The sequence below is a fragment of the Micropterus salmoides genome, unplaced genomic scaffold, assembly GCF_014851395.1.
Source record: "Micropterus salmoides isolate LMB-PRFRI ecotype aquatic unplaced genomic scaffold, ASM1485139v1 Ms_hic_scaffold_1414, whole genome shotgun sequence".
NCBI lineage: Eukaryota > Metazoa > Chordata > Actinopteri > Centrarchiformes > Centrarchidae > Micropterus > Micropterus salmoides.
The window spans coordinates 4,670-21,436 of NW_024040502.1; the positions used below are offsets into that span (position 1 = coordinate 4,670).

At 40.6% G+C, this 16,767-nt stretch overlaps 1 protein-coding gene across 1 annotated transcript; it reads right to left on the reverse strand.

Annotated features, from left to right (window-relative positions):
- Window positions 1-5,939: 5,939 nt before the first annotated feature.
- LOC119903249 (39S ribosomal protein L3, mitochondrial-like) lies at window positions 5,940-14,026 on the reverse strand. Its single transcript, XM_038719456.1, has 10 exons — window positions 13,818-14,026; window positions 12,434-12,615; window positions 12,254-12,345; window positions 10,619-10,717; window positions 8,836-8,935; window positions 8,629-8,689; window positions 8,276-8,387; window positions 8,069-8,146; window positions 7,874-7,951; window positions 5,940-6,118 (listed from the first exon to the last, which is right to left on the reverse strand). Exons 1-10 carry the CDS (start codon window positions 13,910-13,912, stop codon window positions 5,969-5,971), a joined length of 1,047 nt encoding a protein of 348 aa, XP_038575384.1. The 5' UTR covers window positions 13,913-14,026; the 3' UTR covers window positions 5,940-5,968.
- Window positions 14,027-16,767: the final 2,741 nt, after the last annotated feature.

Here is a 16,767-nt window from a genome sequence, read left to right on the forward strand (position 1 = left end):
AGAAAACATTATGCAACGCATGATGCAGTGCAAAAGCCTGAGTCAGAACAATCAATTCACAAGTGACTCCATTTTAGACTGTGATTGTATTCAGTCTAACAAAATAACCTAATATTCTCTTTCTGGTGAAAGATTAATTCAATTTATTCCTTGTGTTAACTGACTTGAGAGCTTATATAAACACTTTATAATATCATTGCCCACTGATACTGAAATTGGTGTGAAATTGCATTAATAATCTCTCATTTCCCTCTCTCCTGTTTAGTGACTCGCTACCATCACTGCTCGAGTTATGACCGGCTGTCTGGCTGAGGGAGTTAATGTGTTCAAGAGCCAGCTGTCCCTCAAATAACACACTCAATAATTCATATTGCAAGGAACACACACTCACAGACTGATCTCTCTGTGTGTGCGTGTGTTGAGATGCAGGTCAGTTCAACACTTTTTGTGTAAACTCGGCAAGGAAGTAGCAACATAAGTGCTGACGAGTCTTCACCGCAGAATCTTTGCTTGCTAAGGAGGCAATAAAAGAATGTGTGTGTGTGTGAGAGAGAGACAGAGATGGTCACAGAAGGTGTGTGGAAAGGAATAGGAGAGAGGCTGTGTGTGTATGTCCTCTTTACTAATGGAAATCAGATCTCTCATGTGTTGAGCCAGCAGAAGTAGAGCAGTAGATCCATCATGTCAGTCTGGGGTCAAACTCACAGGCCGACCTTCACTCAGACACTCCAAGTAATTTACCCAAAATGGTTAGATTCAGCCAAAACTTGGCAATCTCTTTAATTAGCAAATGCAAATGCATTTAGGGATTAGATATCAGACAGCTCACAGATAAGAAAGCAGGCTGGTGGGAGCAGTAAAATATCTAGATTTGCAAATGTGTGTTTTCCACTGACTTGAGTTGAGTTGAGGTGACTTGAGTGGGCCGCCACACAGAGGCTAGCTTGGGCGTGTTTGTCTTTAAAGCAACATTATGTAAGGTGTGTTTTTTTGTGTGATTTGTCACCCCTACCTTTTCATTGTGGGCAGCTGTACGTGTGCATTTGTAATGATTACATTACAAAAACAGGCAAGTCGCGAACTTTGCTAACACAACCAAAAATCAAGCGAAAACACAAGCCATTGCAATGTTACTTACTAGTAATAATACAATATCATAGGTGTCATTTACGCAGGCATGTCCCCATCACTTTTTGAAATAGCTGATGTTGTCCCTACCACTTATTGAAAGCATTTGTTAAAAATGTTCTGAAAAATAGCTTGCAACAACAAATGTTAAATAACAAATGTAAGTGCTATAAGAAAGTTTTTTTGGCACAATAAGAAAACATGCAATGCAATATCCTATAGAAAAAACAGATCTGCATTGTCCAAAATTACTTAAGCAAAAAAACAAAACAATTTACTGATTACTGCATTATATTCCATTTTTCTATTCTGAATTGTCACCTGAATTTTGTGTTCCCCTTTATATAAATAAAGACATTTCCACCATAAATTGGCAGAAAATGTGTCCAGAATGCAGGAAATTAAGTGTTTAAGGTTGAAAATCTTCTGGGGGATGGCCCCAAAGTCATATATTTCATCAATGAATATTTCTTTTAAATAGAATTAAAATATCTTCTAGTCGTGTTGTCGTGACCCCAATATTCTGCATTGTCATTTCTCATGGGCTGTGCTTTGTCACACTCTAATCTGGCTATAACGGGGTAGACCTGTATCGGCCTGATTTTGAGTACAGTGATAGTGTGATGGGTGAACAACTAGAGTGTGTGTGTGCGTGTGTGTGTGTGTGTGTGTGTGTGTGTGTGTGGTCTTCACATGGGTTGATTGCATGGGGATGGGCTGATGGTAGACAGGTGTGCTTGGGCGTGACCTTCAATCTGCAGTCATTTAACCAGCCACACAGTAGGTTCAGTGAGTTTTCTGCTTGTCTCCTGGGTACAATGTGTGGGTGTGCTGAGAGTGCTGCTGGCATCCAAGATAGTGTGGAACATGGCTAGGTCGGAATCTGGAGAGTTGCATGGTACAGAGCAACCGCCACTTAGTGGAGTTACCAGAGGCCCCAGGCAGTGAGGAGGCCACAGGAGACCAGTCCATGGCGTGTTTGGCTTCGCCACACGCAGGGAACAGAAGTTGAGCACACCCAGCCACAAATATTGTATTTTTTGACCCTCAGCTCCCCCCATTGAGCTGACATTTAGCTTTCTTTGCTTCGACCTTGATTTTAACCTTTGTCTTTTTTGTCTCTCTCTCGTGGACATTTTGAGCCCTTTATAGACCCTTTTCGTAAGTCCGCATTTCTGCAGACTTTGGCTGAGGGAATTGCCCACAGTTCATAGCGGTATGACGTTAAACACGGGGGTTACCAGGGAAGCCCAGAAGCGAGAGAAGTATCACGGCAAATCCGCCTACGACCTACGCTGATGTTAAAATTGTTGAAAGTTTTCTTAACTTAAGACGGTGCATAGAACATGAAGTCAGAGGAATGCAATCACCTTATTACACACTTAGTTAATTCAACAATTTATTTTAGTTTTTGCTTAAAGAGGTGGTATTATGCTTTTTGGCTTTTCCCCTCTCCTTTATTGAGTTGTGTCTTTTTTGTGTATGTAACAGGTTTGCAAAGTGAAAAAGCCCAAAGTCCAGCCCAAAGGGAGTTCCCCTCTTCTGCTCTGAACCGCTTGAAAACAGCTCGTTTGTAGTCCAGCACTTCACTTCCTTTACTTGTGACATCACAATGAAAACGCGTCATAAAGCTTGCCACGCAGCTTGCGGGGGTCAGGCACGCCCTCAAACCAGGCTAGTCTGAGCGGAGGCCCTTTGGCACGACTCGCCTTTGTTTGGTTTTCCATTGTAGAAATGTTGTACCTGTACCTGCTTCCAGGTACTTTTTTTCGTATCACCTCACCTCATTCGAGGTTCCAAGCGAGCTGAGGGATACTAAAATGTAATGTGAAAACATGACAGACAGCTGATTGGTCAGAGAGAATATTCACTATTCACTGCATCATTGCGCGCGCCTGACAGAGGCCAGCAACAGAAAGTTTTATATTTTACAGTTTTCGTATGTAATTCCATAATTAAATCCACTAATGAGAAGTTTTGAAGTGAGTAATCAGCTGTGTAGATTTCGAATATTGAAAGTTTTACGAGAAGTGATGAAAAATGCTTGAATATTTTCGGAGTTGAGGAGCTTGAAGTGGCTGCGGGGGAAGTCTGCGCCAACCCGTAAGGAGCGTGAGGCCGGCCAGCCGCCCGCTCACAGAGCCCTCTGCTCACACAGACCGCTGCAGCAACAACAGCAGAGGAAAACACAGCTGGAAGGTTTTCATACCGCTCATCTGTCTTTACATTCTGAGGAATGTTGAAACATTTTAACTTAAATCAAGAGAAAGCTGTGTGTATTGCTAGTGTGTGTGTCGCATTGAACATTACGTCGCGATGACAACAAGCTACGTACTATCTCTGGGTACTGCCTGCAATGGAAAATGGAGCAGGGCCGAGCAGAGTCGAGTCTATCAATTTGCGCTATGGTAGCAGAGAACGTCAGAACACCGGCAACAGTTCAACGTTTAGTCCTGATGGAAAGATGTGGAACAATGATGTTGTGGACTTGTGAGTAACTTCTACCATCTGCTAGGTTACGGTCGCAGTCTGAAGCGGCTTTGATTTGGATCACACCAGAGCCCTATAAAGGGCTATTAAAGGGATCACACTACCTTGTTTCTAACGACCCGCCCTTCTCTGCTTCTGATTGGCTAGTAGTCCTTACCTGGGAACTACGCATGTGCAACTCTCAACAAAGATGCATCACTCTGTAGATCAAGAGCGGAGCGTACAACACATTGGGTGAAAAGAGGAGCTGCAGTATGTGAAAATATGGTGTTTTCTGAAAATTAAACCATGTAAACCTGTTCTTGTACAACCCCTAATTAAGTTTCTGAACCTGAAAATGAGCATAATACCAGCTCTTTAATGATGCTATTTGACAAACAATAGCGTATTGATTAATTACAAATATATATTGACATTTAGGCTACCTCTCCTCCACTCTGTAGGGCGAGAGCATGCAGGACTTAAAAATAAGGCAAAAACATAAAATAAAAAGTGTGCAACATGTTTCAGCGTCGCCAAGGTAACGTGATAAAGTGGCAAAGGGCTGTCCCGTTCCTGTTTACAGCATTTTGAGCCCTTGTAGCCTCTTAAACTCAATCACTTTCCAAGTGACGTCTGTAAAGTCTGTGAGGGTTCAGGGCTTAGGGTTTAGGGGGGACATTGGGATTGGGCCAAAGTGACAGAACAGCCCCAGTGAGAAGAGCAGAAAAGAAACCGCAAATCTCTCGTGAAATAACCCAGACTGTTGGCAGAAAAGTCTGTGTTAATGTACAAACCCCATTCATTTTAATAAGCTAACTGCAAAGACAGATTTCACAGCCTTTAAGTGACAGTTTGCAAAGCTGCAGTCTGGAAGTGAGACTCGTGCAAGTAAATCTGAAGGCCAGGTGAAATATATTGGCCTTATTAGTGTTTGAAAGCACTGTAGAAGGGTAGACCAGTGCTTCCAGTCTAGCATATCAAAGCACATTTATTGATCCCTCTAAATATTATCCCATTCTATAGATGCTGTACTTGAATCTATCAAAAAGAACATTTTTTCGGTCAATTAGGTCATAAGTTCATTGTGTGGATTACCATGTTGAAAACTGACTAAGCTATTGATCTTCTAACACACACACACCAGGCTGGAGTTCAACGTCTTCTTTCTGCTCTGCTGCTTTAACAGCAATCCCCCACCCGCACCACCTCACTCTCTCTCCCCTCAAGTCCACCCCCACAAGAGCCTGATGATGTGCAAGCTCCACAGAGCAGGACTTTCAAACGATATCATTACCATTTCAAAGAACCTGCTGCCTTATGGGCCCAAGCTGTGGCATGTTATATGGAGCAGGACATTGTTTGCCACAAACTGAATCATCCCCTTACATCTTTTTTATTTATCTAATGATAGCAACAACTCTACGTTATGCATTTCTGAGTCTGCCGTTTGTGTGTTGCTTCAATTAGAGCAAAGGCGTCGATACTGTGTGCGTATCTGCAGTTGTTACAAGGCATCCTGTGAGGCATCACTGCCACTGTCAAAAAGCCTTGTTTTTGTGCTGTCAATTACATGGCAGATATAGAGCAGAGACCAAACAGAGAGGGACTGAATCACATGCAGGCCTATGAGGATACATTTTCGAGGACATGATTCTCATTTGATTATTTATTGCCCAACACGGTGAGGAGGGGATCTGTCAGCCCCTCCAGCTTGAGGTTTTCTCATTTAAATACCGTTCAAACACAAACACACGCATACAGGCTTAAACGCCCAGCGGTCCCTTCTGCAACATTAATGTCCTCATTTATCCTCTTATGCACAAATGTCAACCTTTGTCAGCCTCCATCCCCACCCTCTTCCCCTTTAGTCGCCCTCAACACCTTCACCAACTCTCCACCCTGCTTGTTTCTACTCTTTTGTATTTGCCTTCTACCACATTCATTCCTCCACCCCTGCATATATACCCATTCCCTCCTCTGAATTCATTCCCCACTACTCCACTATTTTCTGCAACTCACTGTCTCCAGCTCACCCCCTCCTCCTATCCCGTGTCCTGCATAGATATTGCACATTTCTCCACAATATCTGCCTCTCTTGTTTTGTTTCATTGTCTTTTCTCTCGCTCTCTCTCTTACTGCTTGGGGATCCTCAATTGACATCATCACTCCTACAGTTACCATGGTTTCAGGGGAAAGGGACTGTAATAACTGTTTGGATCAAATAGACAAAGCTTGGTGCTGTTGTATCTCACAAAAAAAGGGGCTGAAGACATTCAAAGGAATTATTCTTTATTACAGAATCCAGACTAGTTTGTGGGTTTAGGTGAACATGTGACGTGTGTGTGTGTGTGTGTGTGTGTGTGTGTTGTCAGGTCAGTGTTAATGATGGCTCTGTGTGAATGAACAAGTTGTCGTCGTACAGGTCTTCATCCAGGTCGCCTTCCTCTTCGGTGAAGTAGGTAGGGAACGGAGGGTTGAGCAGGGTGGAGCTCCTGGTTGGCAGTATGGTATCTCTTAGCTGAACACACAAAAACACTTATTGTAATAGCTGTGCTGAAACAATTAAGTGACAGAAAATGTGTTTCTAGGTGCCAACAGTTCTGAAAATAGTTGGCATTAAATCATTTATCAAGCAAAAATGCCAAGAATTTGCAATTTCCACTTTTTCAAATGTGACGATTTCCTTTTTTTGTGTTTGTTTGTGTGTTTTATTTCTTTTTGATTAGAATATCTTTGGGTTTTGGACTGTTGGTCGAACAAAACAAGCCCTTTGGAAATCTCACTTTGAGAACTGGATGTTATCTTACAGACATTTGCCTCCATTAAAGTATTTACATCCATAAAAGTATTTAGATCAAATTAGCAACTTTTTAAAACTTTTTTCTATCATGCCATCCTCCTTCAGAAACAGAATAACATCACACTGAATTCAGATAAACATGAGGGATTCCCAGGAAAAAGCATGCATGTAATCCAGCGCATTTTAAATGTTCACACTTTAACTTGTATATCGAACAGCCGACTGCTGCTTCACACTGAAAGCGTTCAGCTGGCAAAATGCGGGCTGGCTTTAATTGTGAAGCAGCCACAGGAAACGCAATATATTTGTCACAGAGGTTAGTTCTGACCGCAAGCGTTCATCAAAAGTGCATCTGCAAAAAAATACATTTTTTTTGTCAGCAGATCATCCTTAATATTTGCAAGAGACGAACATGAAGGAGTAGCCACAGTGAGCTGTAAGATAGGCTGCAACAATTTTACTGCGCCCTTCTGCCGTGTGCAGCATAAAACAAGATTGTGGTTGGAATTTTATTGATTATAACAACCCTGAGCTGCTCTTCTGTTGTATTTCTGACAAACTAGCTGCTCCAAAAGTGCTGTGAACCGCACTTACTGCCGTTACCACAGTAACCACAGTAGTTGCCAAATCAACCAGGAATGAAATGTTAAGGATTTTGTTTTTAACAATAATTTAAAATATTTGGGAAACTACTAATAAAGCTAGTGAAGTTACATTTTATTGAAACAAAAATATTTAGGTTAGCAAGATCAGTGTTTTAGTGTTTTCACATGATTTATATTCATTCATTCACTCAACATCCCCCTAACCATACACATCCCAGCGGGCCCCTGACCCCTTGTCTGAGAACCACTGGTTGGCCATAAAAAAAATACATCAATAATGAAAATTATTAATTGCTGTACCTTGTACCCCTAGTCTTAATTGTAATCAATAAAACATAGCTGTTCCTCATTTCCATAGAGACATTTAGGCTACACAGAATAATAAAAACAAACAATAACGAACAAACATTATTAACCTGCAATCTAGTGGATCCGGGTGCATTTGTGTGTGTATGTGTGTGCGCGCGCGTAAGACGGCTGAGCTGGGTGAAATGCAATGCACATTTGTATTCATTATTGCTTGTCTGCAAAACAAATAATAGGCGTGTGTGTCCGAGCACGCACGCACACGCACACGCACACGCGCACGCACACACACACACACACACACACACACAACATGCTGAGTATTGAGATAGATGCTGTGGATATTACCAACATTATTGATGTGCACACTCCCATTCCCTCACAGAAAGAACACACACCCCCCTGAACCAGCACAGTGTCAATGAAGATACATCACACTGTGTTGCTGGTGCGATGGCGTTTTACAGGTGCAAGGTCACTTGTCTTTGTCAGAACACTAAGCATGCTGGGGTTGACCTTACACTCCACTCCAAGTGTGTGTGTGTGTGTGTGTGATTTTTACCTTCAGTAAGCAGTTCCTGTGGCCGGGGACAGAGCCGTGAACATACAGCACATTATACTTGGTATTGACCCTCCATATCTGCAAGAGAGAGACGGAGCGGATGCAGATGAGGGAATATTGAATTGAAATTGCAGTCAAGGACAAACAAGTTCAAAACCCTGCCTGTGTCTGTGTTCCCCTTGTGAAAGGTTGTACCTTCAGTCCATAAGCTGTGACGTAGATGTTGCCCATCATGCCGGGCATCTTTTTCCCTTTGAAAACTTTGGCTGGATCCTAGACGCAGATGATGAACGACACACACACTCACATTATTATGTGGATTATAAGCCAACTGTTCATGTCTGGCATGGATGAGAAGAATCTTGCACTGTGTGTGTGTGTGTGTGTGTGTGTGTCTCTTACCCCTCCAGGTCCAGACGCTCCTGGTCTGCGATGAGTTTTGGTTTGGCCGTGGGTGGCTGGCTGACCTTTGAACCCATATCGCTTCATTACGCCTTGAAAACCCTTGCCAATGCTACAAACAATACACAAGAAAATGAATGTTTGCACACGCATATTATCAGATTACATTTATTGTTGACTTGTTGCCTCAGAGGATAATGATACAGAAAGAGTAGTTTGCACTTTCTTGCAAAGTCAATAACTGATCCATCTCCAAAACACGATGCTGAAGCTGAGAGAGGGCAAGAAGAAGGAAAGGAAGGCAAGAGGAGAGAACGCCAGTGAGTAGGGAAAGCTGGCAGAGATGAACTTACGATTTGGCTGTGACGTCCACGTACTGGCCTGGACGGAAATGTGCTGCATACAGAGGAGTGCCTGAAGACACCACAATGATTACATTACAAAATCTGTACAAAACTTGCTTTGCTGGCCACCATAAGATATTAAGAGTCCAGCATATGATAGGGATAGTGTTGTGGATGAGTATCACTTTAATCGTACACTCGCAGGCGTGCGCATACCTGGCTTGATGATGGCGTTGTCGGTGACTTTGAACGTGGTGACTTTCTGTTTGGGAGGCACCCCTGCGTTCCTGAACATCTCCATATCTGTTTCAGACCTCTGTCAGTCAGGGATGAAAGGAGTGAGAAATAAAGCATTAAAACAAGTACGAGCAGTGAGCAGCAGTTGGACTTTGGCATTTTAAAATTAATCGTGGGACTGTATGGGAGCCAAACACACATTCACACAGGCATACGCGCATACGCGCACGCACAAACACACACTTGGCAGCAAGTGTCTCTGACATTTGCTTTCACTCGGCTCGCTCTCATCTCAGCCCCTTCAGTCACTCTAAACTCGCTCTCTCCCCTTCTGTTGACTGAAAATCAGCCTGCCAAAGCTTCACACTCCGACAAACTCTGCCTTAGACTAAAGAGTAATATGGTTGTGTGAGAGGGATTCAAAACAACTCTGCATTTGACAAGTGAAACCCTGACACCAGCCCATCAAGAATCTATCACGACTCCCGAATAAATTACACTTTGATTTATTCATCGTTGCTTTTTTGTTTTTACCTTAAAAAGATGGATGCACCATGTTAAAAGGACAAATTCCCCATCATACATACTAACAGGCTATTTTAACAAAAAAAAAAAAAAAAAAAACATCTTTTAAGTCTACGCTTTCTGAGATGGTAGAAATTTTCAGAGTAAGCTGACGAGCCATTGTTGCCATCTGTCACCTCAGGTTTCGGTGTTTGTGTTATAGAGTTCTGATACGCAGTTTGAGGCAGTGATGGGACCTTAAGAGTTTATTACAAGCATGAAAAACACTTTTCAAATGTGCCCTTCCCATTGTTAGTGGGACATAGCAGCAATGAAATCTATTGAATCACATTTTTTTTAATACACCTTAGATTGAATATAGTCATTGATGGTTAGTGGGTGAGAGTAATTTCCTGACTATGGGTCTGTATTCATAAAAAAAGGGAGAAGAAGGGAGGCTTGATATGAGCTGGATGCTACAGGGAAATTATAAAATTTAGTTATGTTTCCATAAAGCTGCCATACTGATTTGATTTTTTTGCATGATTATGAATTGTAGCCACAGCTACAGCTAAAATGAGAAGAAATGTGTTCCTGGCTGACGAGTTGTGGCTCCTCTGCAGGTATTACAAGCATAGCGATTAGAATGATATTATATTCTCAAACAATACAGTTCAGTACAAATTAAACAGTTCAACAAATCATTGGTTTACGAACCATTTATGATTAAAGTAATTACCTTTGTTAAGTAATTGTCTAAAATGCTGAGATTCTTATCAGATGTTTATTTAATAAATATTTTGTTTTTCAAACAAAGTTTTTTTTGTGCGTGTAGTCAAAATCATGATGTAAAAATGTTGACATTGCTCAGCCCTTGTGTAAACACACAACATAGCTTTGCTGAAGCATACAAATAGGCTTTGTGACAGGGGGGGGTGCAGCCAATCCCAGCTGCCATCGGGCGAAAGGCGGGGTACACCCTGGACAGGTCGCCAATCCATTGCAGGGCCACACATAGACAAACAACCAGTCACGCTCACACCTAAGGACAATTTAGGGTTACCAATCAACCTAGTCCGCATATTTTTGGACGGTGGGAGGAAGCTGGGAGCACCCAGAGAGAACCCACGCAGACGCGGGGAGAACATGCAAACTCCACACAGAAAGGCCTGAAACGACCAAGGTTTACATTCAATTTCACAGCTAAAATAAAAAACCTTCCACACATATTTTTTATGATATTACTGCTATTTCTTACATGGAATGGTGATACGTTTTTCCCTCCTACCACAAGGGCAGCACTGTGTCCATCATATTCTTCCTTGGACAGGTACTTTATTACATGGCAGTCCTGCACCTAAAAAAAAACAAAGCAGGCTACATTAATGATAGTTAAAGTCGGATTCTGTATATTCTAATTAATGTTTTACTGCTGTACTTTTACCTTGCATTTACTGTTTTATTGTTGTATTTTTACCCTGTAAAGCACCTTGGTCAACCTTGGTTGTTTTAAGTGTGCTATACAAATGATATTGATATTCATATATCGGTTGATCCCTAACCCGACAATGCCACCTGTTTCTATTCTGACCTATAACGTACATAAATACAACATTAGATGAAAGTCCCTGCTGTAAACATGTTAATGCTCTGCTCCCTTTCTCTTCAGTTCTCTTTTCCCCACACATACACCTCAGCTGCAAAGACACCTGCTTCCCCTGCCTCTTCCTGCCTCTCTCTCCCTGTATGTGTCTTCTCTGTTGACTTTCTCCACCCGCGATTCAATTTTCAGCAGCAGGTGCGGCGCATGTGGAGGAGGCTTGTTTATGACGTAGCCTGCCAAAATGAAACCAACAGTGTAGCTAACGAATAACTGCACTGGTGTGTTCACTGTTTCTTTACCTGGTCCGTGCTTGTAAAATATCCACCATGTCGTGACTTGTAATAGATAACATCTCTCTCTGCGTTTCTCTGCAAATTGCTAAAATGGATTGCCAAATATAACTGGGCAGCCCGCCCAAGTAAAGTCTATATATGGAAAACACTAAACTCACAGAACCTGACAATCACTATATTTTGGCCAAATACAATACAACATTGCAGGCATTTTGCAATACATGACACATTGTAAGAAAATCAGAAGTGGATGAAAGAGGAGGAAAGTTTAGCCAAAAGTTTAACTTCCTTTTACAAAGCAACAATCAAACCTGTACTGTATTTATTCACTGCTTTATGATTTTCAGTTTCACTTCAGATAAAACATGCACCGGAATGCCTAAGTGGTGGGAGAACCTTCACCCTGAGGAAGTCAATTTAAATGTTGTACTTTTCATCTAGCGGAGACGGTGTCTGTATCAGCTGAAAAGAAAAACAGGACTAAATGTTACAAAGTTAATTGGCAGATGGGGATAGACGTTTGTGTATGGCCTTGCATCTGACATCAAGTGGCATGATGACTAAATTAAAATTGTCCAACTGTTAACATTTTACTGAAATTGAAATAGGAGTTTGTTATGCTACCCACTCCAGTGCGTCATTATCAATGAACAGTAGAGTGAACACACACGGCCACGGCTTGCTTTCAATTTACTTCACTGACAGATTAGCCGATGAGATTAAAACGTGAGCTGAATAAACCTGACATCAAATATCTCCTGTTTACACCTTGCTGTTTGGGAGGAGTAGCTTGCTAAGGAACACTGAGGCTTTTCCAATGCATAATCAAAACCTGCAGTTGCTCAATATTTGCTCTCCCTCACTCCCCAGAACATTATTGGACTTCTTTTCAGACCTGCTGGTCATTTCAGTATGGACAACAACCATAAACACAAATGCCTGGTTTTGATGCAAAGTTAAGGCACAACGGAAAACACAACAGATGTGATTGTGGTACCTGTAACATGGTGACTACATGTCTTTCTCCTGTTTTTGTCCAGATGGGAGCCATCCCTATCTTCACGGCAACTAGCCCAACTCTTCGACTACCTGGAAAGAGTTGAAAATACGTTTAAAATGCGAGCAAACAGGAAGAGAACTGATGATGTACACAGCTCTCACTAATCATGACACCTACCCTCTGTCCACTCATGTCGCTGCCAGGGCTCATCCTTGAGTGGGTTGAGCTTTTCAGTTGTTTGTCTCCTGTATTCCTCTGCCATGCTCTTCCTCATGTACTCCTGGTTCTCCTCTGTGAGGTGTTCATCAAACCATGTTGTGGTCTTTACTGTCCTAACACAACCCACCAAATGGGCAGGACTGCAAAAAAAAAAAAAAAGGACTTGAGTTAGACTAATAACGGGCAGACACCTATTCACAACTGTGTTCAATTAAGTACCACATAGCATACAGTATGCAATTATTTACTTTAGGGCTACAACTAACTTATTATTATTGTGTCTTGTTGATTAATGTTACAAAACATTTACCAATAAATTATTTTGTCAATAAAAGATCATAATAGTTAAATAGTCCAAGGTGACGAATTTGGATAGCTTATTTTAGCTTATTATAGCTTAAATAGCCCCAAATTCAAACATATTCAGTTTACAGAGCTAGGCGCAGCACATTTATACATTGTAGAAGCTGGGACATGGCATTATAGCTGATAGAATTAAATGACTAATTAATTTGATAAATTAATTGATTAAACCACTCTTAAAATGTTTGCTCCAGCGCTACTTTCTGTATTCCTTAGCACTGAAATTTGCTTGGCTGCTTCAGATTGCATGTTACTCTGTCATCCTAAGTGTACTAAGTTGAACACATTACTTATCAGTCTGCGGCTGCAGAGTCACTGCAGCGTCATAAAGGATGAGTATGCAGCAGGTCCACACATTCACACGGACAGTTTGGGCATTTAAGTGTATAAATGTCACTGCTGAATGAGGAGTCAATAGAAATAAAAAAGTTACAAAGAACTGAATGAACCCTGGTGAAAAAGTCTGCCCACGTCTGCTTGCAGACGGCTTTCAGCAGATTACTCATTTATTACTGTACTGACTGGGACCACCAGTTTTGTCCTCCTAACAGTCTCCACATTAATCATTACGTAACATTATTTATGTGGCTAGAACAATAAATCTCAGTGTTTCCATACAGCGTAATCACTGCGCAAATTCTCCGGTGAACCTTTAACCTATGCCAAACAATTACACACATTTCGAGAAACCGTAAATATGTGCAATTAAATGGTAAGATACGTCAGTAAATACCAACTCTAAGTCACTAGGAAGCAGGGGCAATTAAGCTAGCTTTAACGTTACTTTTCATGAGAAAATTACAACATTGGCAAATGTATTAGCACATAACAGGCCCAAGTGAAAACAGCAAGGACGGTGCAGAATTAATCTGAAAACTATACTGCTATTTCGCCACAGCAACCTAGTTTAGCTAAGCTAACGTTGCATGCTGAAGTAAACTTCAGTTATATTAGCACAACTAGCCTTAGCATTAGCTACCTTTCTGCTGCTGCTCGGAGAGAAATGAGTCGACTTCCCCGCTGAAGAAGAAACCGACAGCTCCACGCCGCCATTGCGTTCTTTACTATATACATTTACACATAAATATTAAAAAAACTACACACAAACTAAAAGGTCATGTAGTCTCACAACATCACAACCATGCCTGTTCTAAATGTCACCCTGGATATTTCCGGTACGGGACAAAAACAGTTCCGCAACACTGAGACTCATGTCAAAGGTTCCGCACAAACGCCAGTCAGTATTTTGTTTACAACATTTAATACATTGTTGACCTTGGAAACAGCTATTGACAAAAAAATTTCACTTTAAGGTCCGTTTATTTCTAGAGTTTTCAGTCATATTACCTGATCTTAGTTAACAAATTGAGTTTGCCCCATTTTCATGGAAATGTTGATGTTTAAAATATCAATTCTGAGCAGTATAGCATGATAAATAATATTTTAATAAAAATATAAATAAAAACAAGTCCCATTGATTTGAGGCTTATTTCTGATGACCCTCTGATTCATAACAATACACTGTGTTATTTATTCTTGTTATTATTGGCTCATTGTCTCGTTTAACTGCATTAAACATAAACAGTAGCCTATAGCTTTAGATAATGATGTGAGGTACATAGACAAGGCAAGGCAATTTTATTTCTATAGGACATTTCAACAACAAGGTAATTCAAAGTGCTTTACATAAAACAAAGCAACATAGGGAAATATAAAAAGCCATTGAATTAAAAGAGCTAAATAAAAACAGGACAGTAAAAGTTACAGTGTAAAGCAAGAAAATAATCTACAGCCTTAAATTTGATTTACTAAAAGGCTGCAGTAAAAAGAAAAGTCTTGATTTAATAAGAACAGAGAGTTTCAGCAGATCTGCAGTTTTCTGGGAGTTTGTTCCAGATATATGGAGCATAAAAACTGAACGCTCCTTCTCCATGTTTAGTTTTGACTCTGGGGAGAGAAAGCAGACCTGTCCAGCAGATGACCTGAGGCCTCTGGATGGTTCATAACGTAGCAGAATATCAGAAATATAGTTTGGCCCGAAACAATTTAGTGCTTTATAAAGCAACAGCAATATTTTGAAATCAATTAAAAATCAATTATTTATTATTGAACAGAACAGAATAGAAGGCACAGGTTTCTCCCAGCCTTTATACAACCGATTCTCTCAGACCAAGCCTCTCAGTCTCTTTCAGTGTTACTTTTCTGATGTGGTTGGTCTCTCAAACAGATATCAGGAGGCTCATGTGTTGAATACTGATCTGACTGTCAGAGACTGAGGCACGTATGGAGTGTATTCTCATGACAGTCCAACTTTGGTTTGCCCTAATTGACTACATGGAGATTAGTGAAATAATGCATTCTTGCATTTTAATGTCTGTATGGGAGATGCAGAAAGAGAGAAAGAGGGATTTGTGGAGGAAAGTGTCTGTGAGCCAACTGGCAGTTTGAAGTATTGTGGAGTGCTGGTTCATTCAACAACAAGGCAGGGCACTCCATGAGAGACACAGAGAGAGAGAGAGAGAGAGAGAGATGCATGATGTCTAACCTCAGTGGATGTCTGCATATACAAATAGTCTGCATATTCAGTGGCAGAGAGACAGAAGCACAGAGGGCAGAGAAAAAACCCAACTAATAGGTTGTCACCTGCTCATTCTTTGTTATTCTAGATTATACCTTCACACTGCACAAATACTAAGGTGTTTTTCTTACTTAGTTTTCGTGTTGTTTTGCATTAATTCCTCAGAGAATTAACCTTACCTGAGCCGTAATCACTACATGCCCGCCAATCTTGTAACTTTGACTAACAATTTTTATTTAAAATGTAATGGTTTACCTTGTGGAGGCCAGCCTGGTGCCCTCAAAGGGGAGGTAAGTCCCCCTTTTCTGACTGTGTGAACACATTCAAATACAATTGACACGTGACTGTTTTTAATATCTATGTGTTGAATTGATGTAAAAATATAATGGTTCAGGCCCTACAGTTTGAAACATTGGCTGTCTCACTTTTTTGTGTGAGCAGTGTCAGAGACACTGTCTTTGACACTGCTCACTTTCTCTCCTCTCTCTCTCTGTTTGAAATGCTGTCTGTAATAAATAGTTTAAATACTTTACTACAAACACAGTCAAACACACACAAACACACATCACATACAAACAAATTTTGAAGGTAAAAATGTCAAAAGGTATGCCACAAATGCAACAATATTTTTATTAATAATAAAGAATAATTTCTGATTTACCAGAATTTCTGCTTAAACTCAACTCATAAGGTGGCCCATTTTAACTTAAATAAATGGCCCATTTTATCTAACTTGTTAAGGTAAATTGCACCGGTAACTAAAAATGCTTTTTATTTTTTTTTTAAATCTGGATTATTTAACAAAATATCATAATTTTATCTGACAGAGGCCATCAAGACATGTGTTATGAATCATAATTTTTAAATGTCAATTTGTTTTTTACTGATTTATCAACCTTGAGAAGTAAAATTTGATATGGCCACTCACCATGCTTTTTGATGGCATTGTCTCAAAATGAGTCATTGCCTCGCTCCCCTTAGCAACCTCAGACCAATACAATCATTTGCTAAATGTCAAGTGGCAACAGTTTGAACTTCTTTGCAGTCATTGGATGTCTTTTAAAGAGCTAGGACACTCAAACCTTAAACTGCCCATTTTACCGGATGCCCCAGTTTAGCTGAGTTCAACCTACACATTCATATAGATATCAAATCACACTAAAATGAAAACCAAAATGACTTTATTATAATCAACATGCAGAATACAGAAAAAAACAGTTTTCAGCTCACAGATGAGTGTCTACCACAGACGCTTTGCTATCCTCCCAAAACTCTTTACAATGTAAGAAGGTTATTAAGAAATTATTACAATTTTTCAGTTGTTCGTTTCCATTTAGCAAAATCTCAAACA